The sequence below is a fragment of the Elephas maximus genome, chromosome 19 (genome assembly GCF_024166365.1).
Source record: "Elephas maximus indicus isolate mEleMax1 chromosome 19, mEleMax1 primary haplotype, whole genome shotgun sequence".
NCBI classification, from domain to species: Eukaryota; Metazoa; Chordata; class Mammalia; order Proboscidea; family Elephantidae; genus Elephas; species Elephas maximus.
This window is the reverse complement of record NC_064837.1, coordinates 8376177-8399230: the sequence shown is the minus strand read 5'-3', so window position 1 is coordinate 8399230 and position 23054 is coordinate 8376177. Positions and strand designations below refer to the sequence as shown.

The 23054-nt window shown below is 42.3% G+C and overlaps 1 protein-coding gene across 8 annotated transcripts in view; it reads left to right on the top strand.

Moving 5' to 3' along the window:
* Positions 1-23054, top strand: part of DNAH9 (dynein axonemal heavy chain 9) — a 468295-nt gene that overhangs the window by 108880 nt on the left and 336361 nt on the right. For 7 of the 8 annotated variants that reach the window (XM_049859546.1, XM_049859547.1, XM_049859544.1 and 4 more), the window contains 7 exons: positions 11022-11892; positions 15129-15259; positions 15801-15927; positions 16970-17122; positions 18306-18431; positions 20479-20718; positions 21070-21230. In XM_049859546.1, the coding sequence (XP_049715503.1) occupies positions 11022-11892; positions 15129-15259; positions 15801-15927; positions 16970-17122; positions 18306-18431; positions 20479-20718; positions 21070-21230 (1809 nt within the window). The remainder of the gene's footprint in view (positions 1-11021; positions 11893-15128; positions 15260-15800; positions 15928-16969; positions 17123-18305; positions 18432-20478; positions 20719-21069; positions 21231-23054) is intronic. The other variant, XM_049859545.1, reaches the window with a different exon arrangement.

The following is a 23054-nucleotide window of genomic DNA, read 5'->3' as shown; positions in this document are numbered from 1 at the left end:
GGTGGCACCCACTGGTGGGCAGACTAACCGCAGCATGTTCTCTGTTGTGTTTAGGAGACACTGAAAGTTGAAAATCAAGATCTGAAACTTTCAAATTCTAGTTAAATCAGGAGGGAGGAGGAGCTATCACAGAGAGGGAGAGGAAGTGGTAAGAAAGACTGAAGGCTCTGCTCACCCAAAAGTTCTCTGCAGAAAGTAGTACACGTGAAAACACCAAATACTGGGGAGAACCGAGAAAGTTAACAAGCACAAAAATTCTAATGGCCCAACAAAAAATCACAAGACACACAAAGATAAATGATGGATTATATTATGTTTGCTTCGTAGGACAAATTAGGGGTTATTCTTTGTTTCTCTATCTTTTGGAATAGTTTAAACAGGATTGGTGTCAATTCTCTTCTAAATGTTTGGTAGGATTCCCTGGTGAAGCCACCTGGTTCAGGGCTCTTTTTTGGTAGGCAAATTTTTGACTACTGACTTCTTTTTTGACCTGATATCTTCATCTGTTATGCAGCTGTTGAGATATTCTATCTCCTCTTGAGTCTGTTTGGGTAGGTTATGTGCTTCTAAGAATTTCTCCATTTCATCTAGATTATCCAGTTTGCTGCTATGCAGTTGTTCATAACCTTTTATAATTCTCTTTATTTCCATCGAGTCAATTGTCCCCTCTTTCATATTTAGGTTATTTGCATCTTTTCTCTTTTTTTGTTTGTCATTCTAGCTAAAGATTTGTCAATTTTATTCATCTTTTCAAAGAGCCAGTTTTTGGCTTTGTTAATTCTATTGTTTTTCTGTTATTGATTTCATTTACTTCTACTGTGATCTTTGTTAATTCCTTTCTTCTTGTACATTTAGGCTTAATTTGGTCTCCTCTTTCTAGTTCCTCAAGTTGTAGAGTTAGGCTGCTTATTTGAGACCTTTCTTCTTTTTTCAGATACTTTTTTATAGCACCTATTGCTATAAATTTCCCTCAGTACTGCCTTTACTGCATTCCATAAGTTTTGATATGTTGTGCTTTCATTTTCATTTGACTTTAAGAAATTTGTGATTTCTCTTTTTATTTCTTCCTTGACGTATTGGTAGTTTAATAGTTTGTTATTTAATTTCCGTATGTTTGTGTATTTTCTGTTTTTTATTTTCTGTTATTGATTTCTAGCTTCACTCTGTTATGGCCAGAGGACATATATTTTATATGATTTCAATCTTTTAAAATTGTTGATACTTGCTTTGTGACCTAACATGAGGCCTATTCTGGAGAATGATCCATGTGCACTGGAGTAGAATGTGTATTGTGCTGTTGCTGGATAAAGTGTTCTATATATGTCTGTTAAGTCTAGTTGGTTTATAGTGTCATTCAGATCCTCTGTTTCCTTGTTGGTCTACTTTCTAGATGTTCTGCCCAATATCGAAAGTGGTGTATTGAAGTCTCTATTATTGTATTATTATTGTAATGTGTGTATTTCTCATATCTATCAGTGTTTGCTTTATATATTTTAGGTGCTCTGATGTTGGGTGCATACATATTTATGATTCTTAAATCTTATTGATTAATTGACCCTTTTATCACTACGTAATGTCCATCTTTATCTCTTCTAACAGATTTTGTTTTAAAGCCTACCTTATGTGATAATAAGATTATTACCCCAGCTCTCTTTTGGTTACTATTTGCGTGGGATATTTTTTTCCATCCTTTCACTTTCAATCTATTTGTGTCCTTGTGTCTAAGATGTGTCTCTTGTAAACAGCATATGGTTGAATCATGTTTTTTTAAATCCATTCTGCCATTCTCTGCCTTCCATGTGGGAGACCCTGGTTCGATTCCTGGCCAGTACAACTCATACATAGCCACCACCCATCTGTCAGTGGAGGCTTGTAAGTTGCTATAATGCTGGACAGGTTTCAGTGGAGTTTCCAGACTAAGACAGACTAGGAAGAAAGGCCTGGAGATCTACTTCTGAAAATCAGCCAGTGGAAACCCTGTGGCTTACAACGGTCTGATCCACAACTGATCACAGGGATCAACGGGCAGCCTTTTGTACCATCGTGCATGTGGTCACCATGAGTTGGGGGCCAACTCAACAGCAGCTAAGGATAACAACAATATAAACAGCTATAGGATGGGCAGTGCCATGCTCGTGTGTCCTTGCTGCACACACATTTGGATTCCTTTCCCAGAGGTTTCCTCCTTTGATGGCGATGTCTTCTGTGGGTCTGCTTCTGGTCCACCACTGAGCATCAGGGATTCCAACCAGGAGGACAAGCTAGTTCTGACTGGTCAGTGTGTGGCCAGTCTCAGAGAAAACTTGGACAAAGAATATGCCTTTGTCTACTGATGCTCCAGCTGGACTGGGTACCCTCCCCTCATTCCAAAAAATGCTTTGCTCTCTGTTTTCCGGGGTTGAGCTTCCTGCTGGGTCTTCTCTATATTTTTGGGTAGACATACCTGGAAGTCTTCAAACTGGAAAATGCCCCTATGGAAGGAGTGAGAAACCATTTTGTTTTCAAGGGTTAATCACCCACAGAAATATTACTTTGGGAGATACACATTAAAATAACAAACCAAATTAAAAAAAAAAAAAAAAACACAACCTTATAGAATAGAAATACAGCATAATGATTAAGTACATGGGCTCTGGATTTGGGCTAATCTCAGGTCTGCTACTTATACTTAATACCTCTGTGCTTCAGTTTACTCACCTGAAAAATTGAGATAATCATAGTATCCACCTCCTAAGACTGTTGATAGGATTTGAAAGATAATCCTTGAAAGTGTATAGCATGGTGCTTGGCACTAGATGACGAACCATACTGGTTTGTCTGAGACTGTCCAGTTTTAGCACTGAAAGCCCCACTATCATAGTCATCTAGTGCTGCTATAACAGAAATACCACAATTGGATGGCTTTAACAAACAAAATTTATTCTCTCACAGTCTAGGAGGCTAGAAGTCCGAATTCAGGGCATCAGCTCCAAGGGAAGACTTTCTCTCCCTCTTGGCTCTGGAGGAAGGTCCTTGTTATCAATTTTCCCCTGGTCTAGGAGCTTCTCAGTGCAGGGACCCTGGGTCCAAAGGACGTGCTCTACTCCTGGCACTACTTTCTTGGTGGTATGAGGTCCCCCTTCTCTCTGCTCATTTCTCTTTTTAGATCTCAAAAGGAAGAGATTGACTTAAGACACAACCTAATCTTATAGATTGAGCCCTGCCTCATGAACACAACTGCCTTAATCCTGCCTCATTAACATCATAGAGATAGGATTTACAACACATAGGAAAGTCACATCAGATCACAGAATGGTGGACAACCACACAATACTGGGAATAATGGCCTAACAAAGTTGATACACATTTGTGGGGGACACAGTTCAATCCCTAGCACCTATACTCAGGGAAGTACCTCAGTTCTCAGCAATCTGGGATGGCTTATCACCCAACCTGGCACACAGTAAGGGCCTATTATTGTTATTCACTCATCAAACATTTATTAAGCAGCTACTCTCTTCTAAGCAGAGTCCCTGGGTGGTGCAAATAGTTAATGCACTCGGCTACTAACCAAAAAGTTGGAGGTTCAAGTCCACCAAGAGGTGCCTCAGAAGAAAGGCCTGGTGACTTCCAAAAAATCAGCACTACTCTGACATACGTGGGGTCACCGTGAGTTGGAACTGACTCAACGGCAACTAGTTATCTTGTAAACATTATTCTTGGGGCTAGAGAAAATAAGATGAATGCATTAAGAGCAGGGAAGGACAGGAGCGTAAACTTTGCATAAGATATATATTTCATATGATACTTAAGCAGTGCATTGCCACTTTGACTGAACATTAGAACGACCCAGAGAGTTTTTAAAACTCCCAACGTCTAGTCTGCCTGGCAGACTGACTAAATTAGGCTCTCTGTGGGTGAGACCTGAGCACCAGTGTTTGTAAAGCTCCCCCGGTGATTCCAGTGTGAAGCCAAAGTTGAGAATCATGGCCCCTAAAGGGTGGTGACTAGTTTCCATTCAAGCAATTCATCCAGGACATATAACTTCAAATGCATTATCCCTTTAGAATAATCACCTTTGGGGTTATGCGCTGGTTCCAAAGACAAATCTATTGCCTGAAAAATTTGTGGAGCTCCTTTTTGGGAACCTTCTTTCAGAGCCTGAGGCATATTCTTTTGACTTTCTTTTGGGCATGCAATTGAATTTTTGAGATTGAACACCAGTCACTCAGAGCCAAGGCTGGTGACAGAGGTGGGTTATCAAGCTAGGTAATACTACATAGTATTAACAACAGTCACACCAAAGATGAAAAACAAAACCAAACAAAACAATTGCTGTCAAGTTGATTCTGACTGATAGACACCATGTGTGTCAGAGTAGAACTGTGCTGCATAGGGTTTTCAATAACTTTTAATTTCAGAAGTAGATCTCCAGCCCTTTGTTGCAAGAAGCCTTTAGGTGGATTGGAACTGCCAACATTTTGGTTAGCAGCTGAGCACTTAGCCATTTGTGCCACCTAGAATAACTATAAAAATAATAACACTAATGTTTTCTAAAAAGAATTGCAAGTATGTTTGGAAAAATATCTTCCCAAAGAGACTTCTGAGACAGCTTCAAATGAAACAACACTGTCTTGCTGGTGTTTATTTGTATATCTGAAGAAGCTTGGTACCCCTCCTCCATAGTTACAGTGTGTGTATGTGTTGATCGACTTAAAAAAAAAATGTGATAGCTGCATTAATTTTTCTTTCTTAGCAGTTGCTATCTGTTGGCAGTGAGGGTATTGCTACTCTTAACTGGGCTTTCCAAATTCACATGTGTTAATTTGACATGCAAATGAATCTTCGCAAGAAATGCTCGGAAAATCAGTGCTCACAGCAGTGTGGAGAACCACGTTAGTTACTGCAGTTTCAGGGTACTTCTCTTCTTGTCGAGAAAACCGCCAGGACTGGAGCAGAATCGTGGATTTATTGCTGCAGGGAATCTGGGTGTCGGCTCACGGGCTTTGTTTCGTTTCTTCGTTTGGTGTATGTGAGTGTGTGTGTTTAAAATTTCTAGATACCGTTGTCACAAATGAGTTTGATTCTTTTTCTTTTACTTTTAGATCACTTAGGAATTTCTGAATTACAGACCCTAGTATACTCCTCTGTGAATTCAAGTTCCTGATTAGATTGGAAAATTTATACCGGTTAAGCTTACCTTCCAGTGACCTTGTCTTTGAGAAGGAAAAAGAAAATGAGAGTCTCATTAGGCCTTTGCAGTCTGACAGGTGAAGCCAGGTTGCTTGGACTTTCTTCATGTCCGAGCCAAGTTTTATTTCATCCTGTAGTTCTTAAGTCTAAGATGTATCAGCATATTCCTAGGTGAAAGTCTCACACTTTATCGTAATTGGCTAAATCACTATACTCAGACTCAGGACTTTCTGCAGCTCTTAGTAATGGTGACTGATTCTCCCTGCTTGAGTAAAAAGAATGTTTTATGCTTCTGGTGACTTTCTCTGACCTTGAGCAATGATTTTGTGACACACAATCTTCTTATCCACATCAAGACCAAGATAATCTGCAGGTTTCTTAGCCAAAGCAACTGATGATCCCTGTAAGCTCCAGCCCGATGGAGACCATTAGTGTTGTTAGGTGACAATCAGGGTCTATAAACTGTTGAGGGAGCCTCTTAAAGACACCCTTCCCTTGCATGCTATCATGCACACAACTAGAGAAAGCAAGACTTTCCCAAGTGCCAGTGCAGCAGATGAGAGGGAAGAAAGGCCTTCTGTCCTGCTTGGACAGTGTCGTTTCTTTGATAGCCAAGGAAAAGAATTTGTCATTAAATCTCCGAGGGACTCAGGGAACATCTAGCTCAATTGGCATAACATAGTTTTTAGAGAACATGTTCTACATTCTACTTTGGTGAGTAGCGTCTGGGGTCTTAAAAGCCTGTGAGCGGCCATCTAGGATACTCCAATGGTCTCACCCCTTCAGGAGCAAGGAAGAAAGAAGAAAACTAAACATACAACAGAAAGATTAGTCCAAAGGACTAACGGACCACACCTACCACGGCCTCCACCAGACTGAGTCCAGTATAAGTAGATGGTGCCAGCTACCACCACTGACTGCTCTGGCAGGAATCACAATAGAGGGCCCCAGATACAGCCAGAGAAAAAAATGTAGAACAAAATTCTATCTCAAAAAGAAAGACCAGACTTACTGGCCTGACAAAGACTGGAGAAACCCTGAGATTATGGCCCCCAGACACCCTTTCAGCTCAGTAATGGAACCACTCCTGAGGTTCACCCTTCAGCTAAAGATTGGACAGGCCCATAAAACAAAACGAGACTAAAGGGGCACACCAGCCCTGGGGCAAGGACTAGAAGGCAGGGGGGAAGAGGAAAGCTGGTAATATGGAAGCCAAGTTTAAGAAGGGAGAGTGCTGACATGTCATGGGGTTGTTGACCAATGTCATAAAACAATATGTGTACTTAAAAAAAAAAAAAAACTCCCAGGGATGTATCAGTATCCTAAGATGTAGCATTAGTTCTGGTTGGCCCCGTTCTTCTAGTTAATCTGACTAATTCACATGATTTCAGCTTCCATAGAGTAGATGAGGTATTGGTCTCAACAATGGAGCCAGCAAAAATGAGGTAGGTGCTGGGGTTATGAGATGATACATATTCCCAGACCCCAAGGACTTATAGACTCAGGGGCAATTTTTAAAATGAGTAATAAGACATCTGCATTGGGTGCTGTCTCTAACCCCTACTGGGGAGGCAGCTTATACCTCCTGTAGAAGGTGGTGCTTGAGCCAAAGGGCAAGTGAGAGCCCTTAGGAAAGAGGGAGTGGGAAGCAAGGATGTTCCAGGCAGAGGAAGCAGCACATATACCAAACCAAAACCAAAGCCAAACCCCTTGCCGTTGAGTCGATTCTGACTCATAGTGACCCTATAGGACAGAGTAGAACTGCCCCATAGGGTTTCTAGGAAGTGGCTGGTGGATTCCAACTGCCAACCTTTTGGTTAGCAGCCTTAACGCATAACAACTGTACCACCAGGGCTCCAGAAGGATGAAAATGAAAGAAACAACTGAAGAAATGCAGGTGTATATGGCTGGGATGCAAGAATGGGAGATGGGCATGGAGAGGGGTCCATGTGACAAGTTTTCAAAGTCCTTGTGTTGAAATCTGATCACAGTGACCATGATCAATCACCAAGAAATCTGAGCCTGAAAATAGCATATTGTAAGTGCCGCTCTGTCATGACTATGCACAATAGAATGGGGTGAAACAGACTCAAGGCCAGGTGCCTGATTGGGGGTTATTACAACAGCCCAGGTAAGAAGTGGTGAGGCCTGAACTGAAGCAGTGACCATGAGGGTGGAGAGAGAAGAGTGGATGTGAGAGAGATTCAGGAGGGAGAATCAGCAGGACTGACTGAATGTGCGAGATGAAGGAAGAGGAGGAGTTGTTAGCTGCCATGGAATCAGTCCTGACTCATGGCGACCCCATGCACAGTGGAAGGAAACATTGCCCGGTCCTGCACCATCCGCATGATAGGCTATGGATTGGACCATTGTGATTCAGAGAGTTTTTGCTGGCTGATTTTTGGAAGTGGATCATCAGACCTTTCTTCCTAGTCTGGAAGCTCTGCTAAAACCTTTTCAGCATCATAGCAACACAAGTCTCCACTGTCAGACGGGTGGTGGCCATGTATGAGGTGCATTGACTGGGAATCGAACCTGAGTCTCCCTCACGGTAGGCATGAACTCTACCACCGAACCACCAATATCCCTATGAAGGAGGAGGAGTCTAGGATAATTCCCCATCTTTAGCGAAGTAGACAAGTAGGTGGAAGTTGATACTGCTCAACTGTTCCCTGAGATGGGTACCAAACAATGGGAAGGACTGTGTTTGTGAGGGACCACAAGTACAATATTAGACACATTGAGTTTTATGATACCTGTAGAGCATCAAATAGAGGTGTATGTACAGGTATGGCACTGAGGTTAACATTTACCAATGCCTAGCTTCCAGAGAATTGATTTAAGTCACTTATTCCTGTCTATGTCCATATCTAGGTCAAATCTGAACCAATCATTTTTCCAAGATCACACATATGAGCACCATATTTTCATTTCTCTTAATTATAGTTTTATTCATCCAGACACCAGGCATTTCTCTTTTAAACTGAAACACTTTCACTTTATTATTTCAATTCCAAAGACTTGGTACACCCTTTTCCCTCCTATTATTTTCTTATTCTTATACTGTATTGTTCCCCCAGGGTTTGGAGAACTGCTTCAAGTTTATTAGACCCATTAATCAGGTCTGTGGATATCCTGACAATTTGCACTGGAGTTTTTCAATGGTAAGAGGGTTACCTTCCCTCATACCTAGAGGTTTCTATCACTACTTAGGCTAAATTAACTTTTGTGTGTGCTCAGCTAAGGAAATGATTACACAGATTTAAACTATAAACAAAAATTATGCCACAGGGTAGATGAAGTTTGGAGCGGGCTTGATAAATGACCACCTCTTACAAATATTTGAGGAACCAACATTGATTTAGGGATGTTCATAGGTGCTGAAGAAAGAATGGTTAGCAAGATCATTTATTATCTTTTGTGCACACTGCAAATACTCTACTAGCTCATATCTTACCTAATAAGTTGTTCCTGAGTTATAGCCCATTAATAAATTAAACAGAATGCGGGCTTTCAGAATTTGTCTAAATTTTACAGATTTTGTACTGAGTTCACTCTAGTTATGATAAAAAGGAGACCTCCCCCCAACACACACACACACACACACACACGCACACAATTAGTCTTTGGTAATCAAGTGTAAGGAGGACCATTTCTCCTTGGCAATTTTTTCTGCAGGGCCACTTGCCGTGAGTATGGAAAATATTTCTTTACATCCAGTGCCTTTTTCCACTGTTCCTCATAGGGGAGAGAGCGTCTCGCCTATATAGACATAGGCCCCTTTTCAACTCTGAGAGCTCCAACCTTGTGTTCCTTTCTGAAGTATTTGGTTCCTGAAGAACAGTAAGCATAGTTGCAACTGATGTTCAGTCCCATTCTCTTGAGATGTGCCTCTACAGCCCTAGTACGTGAGTCAAAATCTCTGTAGCTGGAACAAGCAGAAATATCGTTCCATGTCTGCATCAGACATAACAAGCATCAAAGCTAATCTGACACTAATTTAATGGTATGCATAACTATTATTGTGTTGCATGGTAATTAGGCTTACTGGTAAGCAGTTCAGGTAAGTAACTTTAATTGGGATTAATTTCTGTTTGTCAAGTCAAATATTTCTGAAGACAAGGAAAAGAAGGGGAAGTTCAAGAAAAGGAATTTGTATGCACACAGACACACACACATACACTTTGGATAGGAGGAAATGGCCAATTCTCTTAATTATGCATTTTCTTTCAATCTTCCCCCTTGATATTGAGTCCCAGAAACCCTGTTCTGGTTTTAGAAGAGCATGCTATTCTGCCTTAAACCAGAGTCTCCCCCAAATCCAGCCCCCGCCCCAGTTCCTCCCCCACAAGGATAAGACAGTCAGAGCTTGGTGCTGGGGAGAGGAGACTAGGGGAGGAAAATGAGAGGCTCCTTAAACACTTGACTAATGGGTATTCCTGACTGAAGAAAGTTTCCTGACCATGCAGGTGCCTCTGAATGTTCATTCTTATGCAACTATGCCAGAAGTGTCTGTCTTGATGGGCAGCACTGTAAAGTAGGTTAATGCTGGTGGGGACCAGTTGTTGTCATTAGTTGTCTTTGAGTCAGTGCCAACTCATGGTGACCTTGTGTATAACAGAACTAAACATTGGCTGGTCCTGTGCCATCTTCATGATTGTTGGTACGTTTGAGTCCATTGTTTTGGCCACTGTGCCAGTCCATCTCACTGAAGGTCTCCCTTGCCTTCACCAACCCTCCACTTTACCAACCATGATGTCCTTTTCAAGAGATTGGTCTTTCCTGATGATGTGTCCAAAGTAAGCCAGCTGAAGTCTTGCCATCCTCACTGCTAAGGAATATTGTATTTCTTCTAAGACCAGTGTGTTTGTTCTACTGGCTGTCCAAGTAGCAGCCTTCAAATGGATGTGTGCCCTAAACATTAGAGAGAAGAGGATGAAGACATTAACGAAAATTGTAAAGCTAGATAGAGTGCTTTTAGGAGTTAAGTGCAGACAAGAGGCTGCCCCCAGGATGCAGAAGGAAGCAGGCCAGAGAAGGATAAAGGTTAATGGAAGGTGGGAGATCAGGGACAGCTTGGATGAGGAACTTAAGAAGATGCAGAGCCTGATGAGGCAAAAAATGATAGAAAGTGACTGTATGGGGGCCCTTGGTAGGGGGTCTGCACTCAATCTTCGTGACCCCTAACAGTGGTCTTAACCGTGGCTGCACACTGGACTTGCCTGGGGAGCTTTGAAAATACTGTTTCCTGGGTCCCCCAAAATTATGATTTAATTGGTCTAGGGAGTAGCCTGGGCATGGAGAGCTTGAAAAGCTTCCAGGTGACTCTAATATGTAGGCAAAGCTGAAGACCACTGCCCTAGGGAGAGCAATGCCAGAACAGGTCAGGATTAGACTTTGAAGCACTAGCTCTCTTACTTAAAGGCTGCCTTCCACGCAGCAAGGTCTTTATCTGTACAGCTCCTGCAATAATATGATGGTGCTCTTTGGTGTAAAGTAGTCTATGGAAGCCAACAGCTAAATAAAGTGGAGACCCTAAGGAAGCTTGAGTAAAGGGTTTTCCCCCCTTCCACCTGTGGGGGGGTGGGGAATGAGAGGAGTATTATTATCTTTTCAGATGGCAGAAAGGGTCCAAGCATGATGGTCCTCTTGAATTGACTCTCCTCTAATCCGTTGTGCTCACCTCATTCCAACCTACCCTCAATACCTTTTCTTTCCGGGATTAAAGACCTTGGAGAAAGTCACTGCTCTTTCCTGGAATATGAAGTATTTAAAGATTTGAGCTGGTTCTTCTTGTAAATATGCCCCTATGCTCTTTACTTACAAAGGGAACATGTTGTCTTTTCCAGGTTTGATAGCATTAATCCTCATCAAACGCTGGATGCCAAGCACATAGAAATCCAACAGATGGAATCCACCATGGCATCCATCTTTGAGTCTGCTGGCTTGTTTGAAGTCACCGTTCCTGACTACAAGCAGCTGAGGCAGTGCCGGAGGGAGGCCTGTCAACTGAAGGAGCTCTGGGATACGATTGAAATAGTGAACTCCAGCATCCATGCCTGGGAGACCGCCAAGTGGGGGGACATCAATGTGGAGGCCATGGAACTGGAGTGCAAACATTTTGCCAGGCATATCCGGAACCTTGATAAGGAGGTCAGGGCCTGGGACATATTCATAGGCCTGGAAAACACTGTGTTAAACACCTTGACCTCACTGAGGGCAGTGGCTGAACTGCAGAACCCAGCCATCCGGGAGCGGCACTGGAGGCAGCTGATGCAGGCTACTGGTGTGAGCTTCACCATGGACAAGGACACTACCCTGGCTCAGCTCCTGCAGCTCCAACTGCACAACTTCGAGGATGAGGTCCGGGGCATTGTGGACAGAGCTGTAAAAGAGATGGGCATGGAGAAGACCTTGAAGGAACTGCAGACCACCTGGGCTGGCATGGAATTCCAGTGTGAGCCCCACTTGCGGACCCATGTCCCCCTGTGGCGGTCTGACGAGGACCTCATTGAGATTCTGGAGGACAACCAAGCCCAACTTCAAAACCTGATGATGTCCAAGTACATTGCTTTCTTTCTGGAGGAAGTGTCAGGCTGGCAGAAGAAGCTCTCCACAGCTGACGCTGTCATCTCAATCTGGTTTGAGGTGCAGCGCACATGGTCTCACCTAGAGAGTATATTCATTGGGTCTGAAGACATTCGGGCTCAGCTACCCCAGGTACCTACTAAGGACATCTTGCTGTCTCTGTTCTCTTACCCAGGTCAAGGGCAGATCACCCACTTCCTGCACTCTCTAGGCCTTTTCTCCTTCTCTTCCTTGGCTTTACTCCCAGGCATCTCCAACAAACTTTGACATTGACATTGCAAGCCACCAAACGTCAGGCCAGGAAAGAGAGACGGTGAAATACACACCAGTCAGTTTGTGCCCAGGCGCACAGGAAAAAGAAAGGAGAAACTGATTTTTTGTTTGCTTGTTTTTAAATATTTTATTGTGATTTTAGAGAAAATTTACCTCACAAATCAGATTCTTATTAACAATTTCTATGCATATTATTCAGTGACATTGGTTACACTTTCTACAATGTGTCAGCATTCTCATTATTTCCATTCTGATTGTTCTGTTTCCATTAATCTAGCTTCCCTGTGCCCCCTTACCTTTTCATCTTTGGTCTAGGGTAAATGTTGACCATTAGATCTCATTTAGGTGATTCTTCACAGTACTAACAGGTGAGGTTTATTTTATGAACCGCTCTGTCTTTTGGCTGATAGGAGACCTCTGGGAGTGGTTTGAGTTCCAAGTGTAAAGACTATCCCAGGACGATATTCTCAGGGGTTCCTCTAGGCTCTACCGTTTCAATAAGTCTGGCCTGTTTTAGGAATTTGAGTTTTGTTCTACATTTTTTTCCCATTCTAATCAGGTCCATCTATTGTGTCCCTGGACGAAACGGTTGGTAATGGTAGCCAGGCATCATCTAGTTCTTCTGGTCTCAAATGGGTGAGGCCATGGTTTGTGTAGATTCTTAGTCCTGTAGACTAGTTTCTTCTCTGAGTCTTTGATTTCCTTCTTTTTCTTTCACTCCACACGTGTAGAGACCAACAGCTATGTTTTAGATGGCCACTCAAAAGCTTTTTTAAGACCCCAGACACTACTCATCAAACTAGGATGTAGAACATTATCTTTATGAGCTATGTTATGCCAATGGACAAGAGTTGCTCCCAAAGGAAATTGTTTGTTTGTTTGTTTAATGTGTACATAGAAAGGAGATCAAAAATATTAGCTGCTGCAGTTTGAGATGAGATGAGATGCTCTGCAGATAATTAAGATGCAGGTATTGATTGATAGTGAGCATTGTTTCCAGGCAAATTCAAATTCCTGCTGAGCAGCACACTTCTAGATTTCCTTTAACAGCATGCTAAGTAGTCCTCAAGTAAGTACTAAAGGATGAATTTCTCTAAAATATGCATTCTTCTCCTTATTACCTTCCCTGTGTTTGATTGTGCCTTCTAATTTATCTTAATTAATGTGCCATTAACTTCCTCCTCTCTCAGAGTGGCCTCCAATCCGTTCCTTCATTTTATTTTTTTGAGATTTCCTCTGTATCCCTGCAGTACAGCAAGTTATTAGCTTACAAATACATTTGACTCCAAAATGTCACATGTGTACCAGGCATTGTTTAGAACTTGAAGTACATTCCATCAAAGCATTATTATTGCTAGCTCATCCCACAAAAGCATATTTAATGCAATAGTGTATAGAGTAAAGGCTGTATGTTTGCATGAAAAAGAGCAGAGAACAATTCTGTTACAGTGTTTGTAGTTAAGTCAAATTGAGTAAACCAGATTGTATTCATCTTAAATGCCGTGATTGAAGAGGACGTAGGTAGAGACTTTTGTAGAGATGGTAAAGGAGACTTTTGGGAACTTTCAATTAAACATAATAACGTATTGGTATCATTAACTTCTAACCAGTGCCACAGGTTTAGGTGTAAAATATGTAAATACATTGTCTTTGTAGTAACAATATAATAGAGACAATTTCAGAACATAATAAAATCAGTAATAATCGTATGGCCCAGTAGTCACTATTGTCATTAGTTATGAATATTTCCCAACTTTTGTTCATGTGTGTACCTATTTTTACATTATAGCTCTCATAGTGTTATTATAATTTTCTGTTCAGCTTTTTGCACTTGAGCACTCGTGTCAGACATTTCCTGTATTCTGTAGCCTTGATCCTTTTTCATTTTTAATTGGAGCAAGGACTGCACTGAGGAACTGTAACTTATTTACCTGTCATCTTGTTTGTGAATCTTCTTGGTAGAGAAGTGGTGTAGGGCAGAAGGTAGGAGCAGGACTACTCCGGGCTTCAGTCCTGACTCTTCCACTTGCAGCTGTGGGCCCTTGGGCAAGCTGCTTAACCTCCTGGTGCCTTGATTTCCTCATCTGTAAACTGGGACTAATAGTAGCACCTACTCTGGGACATAATTAAACAGTGTTCATAGCAAGTACAATTATCATTGTTATTATGTAATAATAATGCCATAAGCTTTTCCCAGGTGCCAGGTCTTCAGCCAAAGCACTTCGCATATTTATTCTCTCAATCAGGAGAACACTGTGAATGTGTTTGTGTGTGGTAGCGGGAAGCAGTGACTCCTAATTAATTTTGGCATCATAGTAGCACATTTCCTAAGGAAAAGCTTATTTTGGTTGCATAAACTTTTGCATAAGCCCATTAAGGAGCATTGGATCTGCTGTCTACCTGACTTAGGAATCATGTGTTTTATGCCAGCAGTTCTCAAAGTGTGGTCAGGGACACCTGGGAGTCCCTGAAACCTTTTCAGGTGATCCACAAAGTCAAAACAGCCTTAATAATAATTCTAGAATGTTATTTGCTTTTTTATTCTCAGTACTTCATGAGCGTACAGTGGAGTTTTCCAGAGGATACATGATATGTGATATCACAATAGAATGCAGAAACAGATATGAGAATCTATTAGCTTCTATTAAGTCAGACATTAAAGAGCTTTGCAAAAATTTGTGAAAAAAAATTCCACTTTTCTCACTAAATTATTTTATTTTGGAAAATACAGTTTTTTTAGATAAAATATGTTATTTATGTTACTACATAATGGGTTTATCATTGTAAGTTTTTTAACGAATTAACAAATAAATATATACTCTTAAATTTCTCAATTTTAACTTCTGATATAGAAAATATAGATATATTTATATTGGGGTTCTCAATAATTTTTGAAAGTGTAAAGGGTTTCCGAAGCCAAAAACTCTGAGAACTGCTGTTTCTGGTTAAGGGTCTTTTCATCTCTTGGCTAATCTCTGTATCGGGGAACCCAGGAAGAGGTTTCTGCTTCTGACTGGCATGTCACTGGCTACATCAGGGGAGCCTCTTGGAATTGAGGGAATGGTATTTAATTTTTTTCACACTTTTATTTGCAGGATTCTAAAAGATTTGAAGGCATCGACATTGATTTTAAAGAACTAGCTTATGATGCTCAGAAAACTCCAAATGTCGTGGAAGCTACCAACAAATCAGGGCTTTATGAAAAACTGGAAGATATTCAGAGCAGGTGACAGTGGACTTCCTGCCCTTTGCACTGAAGGGGACAATATTTCCTTTTTCCCTTTCTGTCTCTGACTTTATTTAACTGCCTGAGTGAGTAAGTGAAGACAGTGTTCCTTGTGTGTTTGGGTATATAGGGTATGTGGGTATTATTAGAGGTGTTTATGCTAATGTATAGGAGTCTCTGGGTGAAGCAAACTGGTAAGCACTCTGCTGCTAACCAAAAGGTTGATGGTTTGGGTCTACCCAGAGGCACCTTGGAAGAAAGCCCTGGTGATCTACTTCCAAAAAATCAGAGCCTTTGAAAACCTTTTAGAGCACAGTTCTACCCTGACACAAATGGGGTTGCCATAAGTCAGAATCGATTTGTCAGCAACCAGTAACTGCTATGCGAATGTAAATGTGTCATTGTGTATGTTCTCAAACCTCCCTAAGTGCTTCTTGTGCTGATTTCTGTCTATATTGCATGTATTTGCCTTTGCATAATGTGTATGTGCCTATGGGTCAAGGCATACTTAGGGAGGAAATTCTGTGTTCTCTACCCTCAGATTGTGCCTGTGTGAGAAGGCCCTGGCAGAGTACCTAGATACCAAGCGGCTCGCCTTCCCTAGGTTTTACTTTCTCTCCTCTTCAGATCTGTTAGACATCCTTTCCAATGGCACAGCTCCGCTGCAGGTAAGCTGGGCGAGTGCTTGTGGAAGGTTCCAGAAGGACTGAGGAGCTCCCATCAGAAGGGAATTTCAGGTTCCCCTTTATGCCTACTTTCTCTGGCAATGTGCGTATTTCAAACGTTTGTTGCCATCATCCCAAACCTCAGGCCTTTGTTCATTTTCACCATTACTGATGCTCAGGGTGCCCTCGTGGTATTACTAACATGGAATTGGAGAAACTTTGAGGATGGCAAGGGTGGAAGGGGCTAAGCCTTTGCAAGGAGCACAATTGGTTCTGTCCAGCATCCCTGCTAGGAGCCTTGATGGTGCTGTGGTTAAGCACTCAGCTGCTAACCAAAAGGTCTACGATTTGAACCCACCAGTCACTCCACTGGAGAAAGATGTGACAATCTGCTTCTGTAAAGACTCTCAGCAGTGGAAACCCTAAGGGGGAGTCCTACTCTGTCCTATAGGGTCACTTAGAGCCGGAATCACTCAGTGGCAATGGGTTTAGCCTTCCTGCTAACACTAATGCCCAGGGTACCAGTGTGACGGGGGAAGCCCAGCCACATGCTGGATTTCTGCTTGGCGTGACCCTTGCTTTGGACCCTTCTTATGTTGGTCCACCACATCGAAGATGTTCCAGTGACTGGGGCACTTATCCCATTGGCCACCGTCACCACTGCCCTTGACCTTCCAGATTTGAGTGTGTTAGTATTCTTATGTCTTATTGTGCAGTACTGTTTTCTTAGGAAAAGGGTTTATGAGTTAGCCATCATGTTCTTCCAATCTGATCCTATTTGTATTAGATCAAGCAGAAATTCACCAAACTGTCGTGACTTTATTCATTTGTTGCTAATGCTTGATGCCCATGAGTTTTATTTCCTTTGACCACTTGCATCAAGTTCAGTTGGTTCCTGCCCTCACATCTGCATCACGATTCCCACAACTTCCTTCTAAATGTTTTTATCCACCACTACATCTTTTAGAATGATTGTCCCACGGTAGTCACCTAGAAGAACTTCCTAGACACTCCCCCCAATCCTTCTGCGTGGCTTCCTTCATAGGTTCAACGCCACCTTTCCAAACTCTTCGACAATATGGCCAAGATGCAATTCCAATTAGATGACAGCAAGAAACCAACCAAGATAAGCCTGGGAATGTACAGCAAAGAAGAAGAGTACGTGCCCTTCAGTGAGCCTTGTGACTGCAGCGGGCAGGTACAGAGAAAGCTCTTTATGCCCTCCTTACAAGTGTCTGCCTTCAGTATCAGTATCGGTATTGACCTTGGGCATGGCCCTACTGACCTTGGCCCAGAACTACAGTGCCTGCCCCAGGACTGCCAGCTTCCCTTAACTTGAAGCAACTTTGAGGCCACCTGTAGTGCAGTGTGCTGTTTTGCATGTTTTTCTCTTCTGGGAAGGATACATGTCGACATTCATATCTCTTCCTTAACCAAAGATCTGTGCAGAGAGGCATAAAATGCACATAGACAACTACCCCAGTCAACAAGGAAAGGATTTGAAAGTGATTAGCAGTGCCAGGAGACTTTAACATGACAGCCCCTCAAGCACCCCACAGGGGGATCTGGAACACGGACACCTTCCCCAGGAGAAAATGTCCTTGGAAATCAACTGCTTTCTTGAGATGTCTCCTCTCTGTACAAATACCCACAGAATCACCTCCACCCTCCTTCCAGCCTTTCCCCTTGGACACTGTTCTAAGGTCTACTACCTCCAGAGCTCTCATGTCCGATTCAAGGACCATGGCTCATGGGACTATTCTCGCCTCAAACCTCTTGCCCACCCTTCCGCATCACCACTGAAGTATATGCCCTTTTGTGTTCATTGTCCTAAATGATCCATCAAAGCATGGCCCCCTGGAGTTCTCATCTAGTTCATACTAATACTTGGAGAAAAGATCTTTTACAGGATTCCACCGTAATCCACATGTATCTTGGAAAGTAATTCTAGTCTCGGAAAATACTCAGCTATATGAGAGTGGTCTTGGAGTTTGATTCAGAATATATTCTTTTTGTAGATTCATAAAGTATTTAGTTGGAAAATTAGTTTACCTCTCTATGACCAGCATGAACAAGAGGGTCATGTGAGTCTATGGACTTATTCACACCTAGCAACCCAGATTTAGATTTCCTTGTATGAACTCTGGGCTGTAGCCTCTCCCCCGGACCTGCTACTGTGGCCTATGTTTTCCAAGAGGGCACATCAGTCTGTTGTTCATTAAGACCAGTTCTCACCTATTACCATCCTCAACTGCACAAACAAAATATCTCCCTGTGCCTTCTAGAGTCATGCCTGGGCATCTCTTGGGATGAATGGAAGAAAAAGTATCGGATTGATCAAATCTTAGGTACCCAGTGTCTAACCCAGATGCTTTTTTCAGGTAGAAACATGGCTGAACCATGTGCTTACTCACATGAAGGCCACTGTGAGGCATGAAATGACAGAGGGTGTAACCGCCTATGAAGAAAAACCACGGGAACAGTGGCTCTTTGACTACCCAGCTCAGGTATTTTCCTAACCGGGACCTTTGTGGACTTCTACCCTCTACTAGGCTTTTTTCCTCAGTGACCTCCTTCAGCGCTCAGGGGCTCCTAGACATCAGACTTGCAGTTTGTTTCACAGTCAGAAGATGCTTGCTTGACCCCCAGTAATCTGTAAGTGGTCAGCAAGAGCAAGGAGGGGACTTGTCATTCATGGCCTGATTGAACCCTTACTTTAAAGAATCAAGGATTGTCCATTTTAACCCTCATTAGCTACAATAGGGAGAAAAATGTAACCAATTCAATTCAACAAATACCATTGAACCAGCCTACTTTGTATCTGCGAAGCTCTGTGAGTGTGACTGATGTAGGAGTACCAGGGTGAGAAGCAGGGGGCAGCACATGTATTCTGGGGAGGAAAGTAGAAGCCAGTTCTTACAGACAATGTTATGGAGTCTGACTTCATTCTAAGGTATATCTGAATTCTTTACAGAGTTCTCGGGAGGGGACTAGGAGAGAGGGGAGACCTCATGAGAATTTTTCAATGACACTGGTTGCTGTATACTACTCCTCCCTTCCTCTGCACTAGTGTTGGCACGTTTGAGGGTGTGGACATTTGATGGTAACTGAATCCATAACAGCGGATTTGCCCTTGGAAAGTACGTGGAGTGAGATGAGGGTGTAGAACAAACCCTGTTCATCATTCAAAGGCTGAGTAGGCAAGGAGGAACCAGTCAAGCAGAATGAGAAATGATACCTTTCCAGATAAAAGGAAAACCAGGAAACAATAGTTATGGAAACCAAAAGAGAAACTTAATAGAAGGTGAAAAAAAAAAAAAAAAAAAAAGAAGGTGAGAGGGTGAAAATACCAAGTACTTCTAAGAGGTCAAACAAAATAAAAAGGCTGAAGAATGTTCATGGAAAGAGAGTCAGTAGATTGGTAGGAAAGACACTCTTGCAAGGAGTTGAGTCAGCCTAAGGTAGGAAGATGCTGACAGTGAGTGTGATAACTCTTTCAAGAAACTTAGCTGTGAGGAGGAGAAGAGAAATAGGTCGGCACTGCACAGAGAAAGAGGTTTTTGTTTTTGTTTTTTAATGTAGAGTTGGAACATTTCATCAAGCCATTCAAACAAGGCCACCAATACAAGAGGAACTTCTTTAATAAGATGCAATATGTATACATTTAAAGGTAAAAATGGAAAAGTTAGAGAATGGTATTTTTAACTACAATAGGATTCTCTGTTTCACAAAAGGAATAGCTCCTATCAGGATTCCTTGTTTACCTATATCAGAATTTCGAGGCATGAAAATTTGTTACCTATTAATATTGCAACAGATATCACCTAGAGCAGTATCTCCCAAGCAAATGGTACTACAGAAGAGCAACATATATAAATTTCCACCATGAATAATCAAAATCGTGGGGTTTTTCTGCGTTAGGTTCTCCAGTAAACAGAAGAAATATTTATTTGAATCACTTTTTTCCATTTATTTATTTTTAATCTCCAAAAAACACAAATCGTATTGACCATGTTGAATTTTGACCATGTTGACCTTGGCTTCAAGAGCAGACATTTTAAAGTTATAAGTTTTAAGGAAAAAAACTGTACAAAAAGTATTGTGGACAAGCTGATATGTGCCACAGATGATCAGCATTGACTCAATGAACTAGAATAACTTGGACCACATGAGGTACCAAAGGAACAGAGGAAAGACTATGAGAGTCTTATTGAGATGCTCAGTAAGTAACTCAGTCAGTTATTCTCCCAAGCGCAGGAAAGATGCTGCCTCTGGGAAATAAAAACCTAGTGATCAGTGAAGATATTTCTTAGAATCCAGTTGTTCTCAATCAAATTATACATTTTCCAAGAGCAGAAACTGCTTTCCCCACTTGAAACACTTCACATTTCCAAAGATTTAGAGTTCTTACTTAGTAGATACTGGTGGGGGAAGGAAGGAAAGGGGTCGTTTCATCCACATGATTGCATCCTGGGCCCTTGCCAAGTGATGAGTGGACTGGCTGAAGACAGCCCTGGTGACAGTTACCTACCCAATGGCTCTTGTTTGCCGCAGGTGGCCCTGACCTGTACTCAGATCTGGTGGACGACGGAAGTGGGCATTGCGTTTTCCAGGCTAGAGGAAGGCTATGAGAACTCCATGAAGGACTACTACAAGAAGCAAGTGGCCCAGCTCAAAACCCTCATCACTATGCTAATTGGCCAGCTCTCCAAGGGGGACCGGCAGAAGATCATGACCATATGCACCATTGATGTGCATGCCCGGGACGTGGTGGCCAAGATGATTGCTCAGAAGGTGGGTTCCAAACACCAACGGTGTCTTCCTTTGTGAGCAGCTACACCATGAATATTGGAGTTAGGGAGAATCTCACATACAGCTAAAACATGGGGCTCCAGAGTCTGCACAGCACCAGCCGGAGAGCTTGGGGAGGATCTTGGTGGCTGCTGCCACCTTTTAAAATCTCCAGGGAAACAGTGCAATCAGAGCAGTTCGTGCTTTCTGTGCTGTGCTGGTCAGAAGGTGTTACACCCTTGACTTTCAGACCACAACCAAGTCATCCAAAGCCCCTAGTATCCTGTGGTCAAGGGGCCACCTGCTACCTGTTTAACAGTGTGATTTACTCACATACGCTGAACTCCTCTTTAGGTAGACAATGCCCAGGCCTTCCTCTGGCTGTCCCAGCTGCGCCATCGGTGGGATGATGAGGCCAAACACTGCTTTGCCAACATCTGTGATGCCCAGTTTCTATACTCCTATGAGTACCTGGGAAATACCCCTCGCCTGGTGATCACTCCTTTGACCGACAGGTGAGTGCTGGTGTCTGCCACTGACAGAGAACCCCACTGCTCTCTGGTTCAGGCCACCCAATGACCATGCAGGGTCAAGGTCACCGTCATTTGCTATTTGTCCACTGAGCTGCAGGGGGAGGGCTGGGTCTTGAAAGAGCAGATATAAAATAAAATTGAAACACTGTAGGGCAGAGCTCTTCTGCATATTCCCAAGGAGGGCCCTTAAAGGAGCACACCCCAGAGTAAACCCACAAGCCATGATTTTTAAGGAATTGCTGGGTAGTTCTATATTAGAATTGTATCCTATAGCAGTTAGGAGTATGGGTTTTGCAGTCACACACACATGGGTTTTGACCACAGCTCTAACACATACCAGCTGTTTGACCATGAAAAACTGACCTCTATAATTCTTGGTTTCCTCATCTGTATAATGGAAGTATTAACTCCTACTTTACATGGTTTTTGTAAGGATTAAAGACAGTAATACTTGTAAAGCATTTAGCGCATAATACATGCTCAGTAAATGATCTCTACTATTATTTTTATCAATCAATTGATTAATCCATTGGAAAATCTATAAAAAGATATAAATAGCTCCTACCATTAAGGGGCTTACAGTTGTTTAGGGAGACATATTCTCAGTCATTCAAATTAATTCATTTGTGAATAAGTTCATGCCAGACACTGAACGAGTCACTGGGAATAGAAAAGTAACTGAAACACTTCCTCCCCTTAAGCTACAATTCTAGTGAGTAAAGCGAGACACATATAGATAAAAAGTTAAATAGTGTAAGACCATAGTATAAAATAGGATACAAACCCATATATTACAAATTTCCAAGCAAGCGAATCAGCAGTGAGTCCTCGGAGTACAGAAGAACCATCTGCTCACAGTGGGAGGAAAAGGACTGGGGAAGCTTCAGGGAGGAGACGGTATCTGATCTGGACCTCAGAGCATGTGTGGACTCCCAGCAGGATTTTAGCAGGTTTTAGGATAGCTATCAGGTGTCCATGCAGTTGTACAGAAATCTATGTGTGTGTCACTTTTTCTATCGAGTGTTCACGAATGAATCCATTAAAGTGGTCTGGCATCCTCAAAAGTTAAGGAACTACTGATAAGCATTCCTGGCAACTGGGCTGCTGTGGGCAGAGGCATGGAGGTGGGCAACTCAAGATATGTTCCTGAAAGATGGAGCATAAACTCTTTCGACATTGGGAGAAGTAGTTGTTGTTAGCTGCCGTTGAGCCGGTGCCCAGTTCATAGCACCCCCATGCCTGACACAGCAAAACTCTTCCCGGTCCTGCACCATCTCCATGATGAGCTGCAGATCGGACCGTTGTGATCTGTAGGGTTTTCACTGGCTGATTTTTGGAAGCAGATCACCAGGCCTTTCTTCCTATTCTATCCGAGTCTAGAAGCACCACTGAAACCCGTTCAGCATTATAGTAATGCACAATCCACCACTGATGGACCAGGGGTGGCTGAACGTGAGCTGCACTGGCTGGAAATGGAACCCAGGTCTCCCTCACGGAAGGCGAGAATTTACCACTGAACCACGAGTGCCCCATTGGAAGAGGTAGTAGCCCATAAAACTGGGAAGATGCATAAGAGTCAAACTGTAGAATTTGAAGAATATTTTATTCTTTATCCAGTAGGTAATTATAAACTATTTTTAAAAAATTTATAATGGCAATGGAAAAAATCACATTGATTAAGGGTAGAGTTGCACAGCCAATTGTATTTGCTGTCAATAAGTTGTACACCTATAAAAAGTTGAATTTTCAGAAGTTGTGTGATAGATATATTTACAACAGCAACAAAAAAGAGTAGCTGTTGAGGCT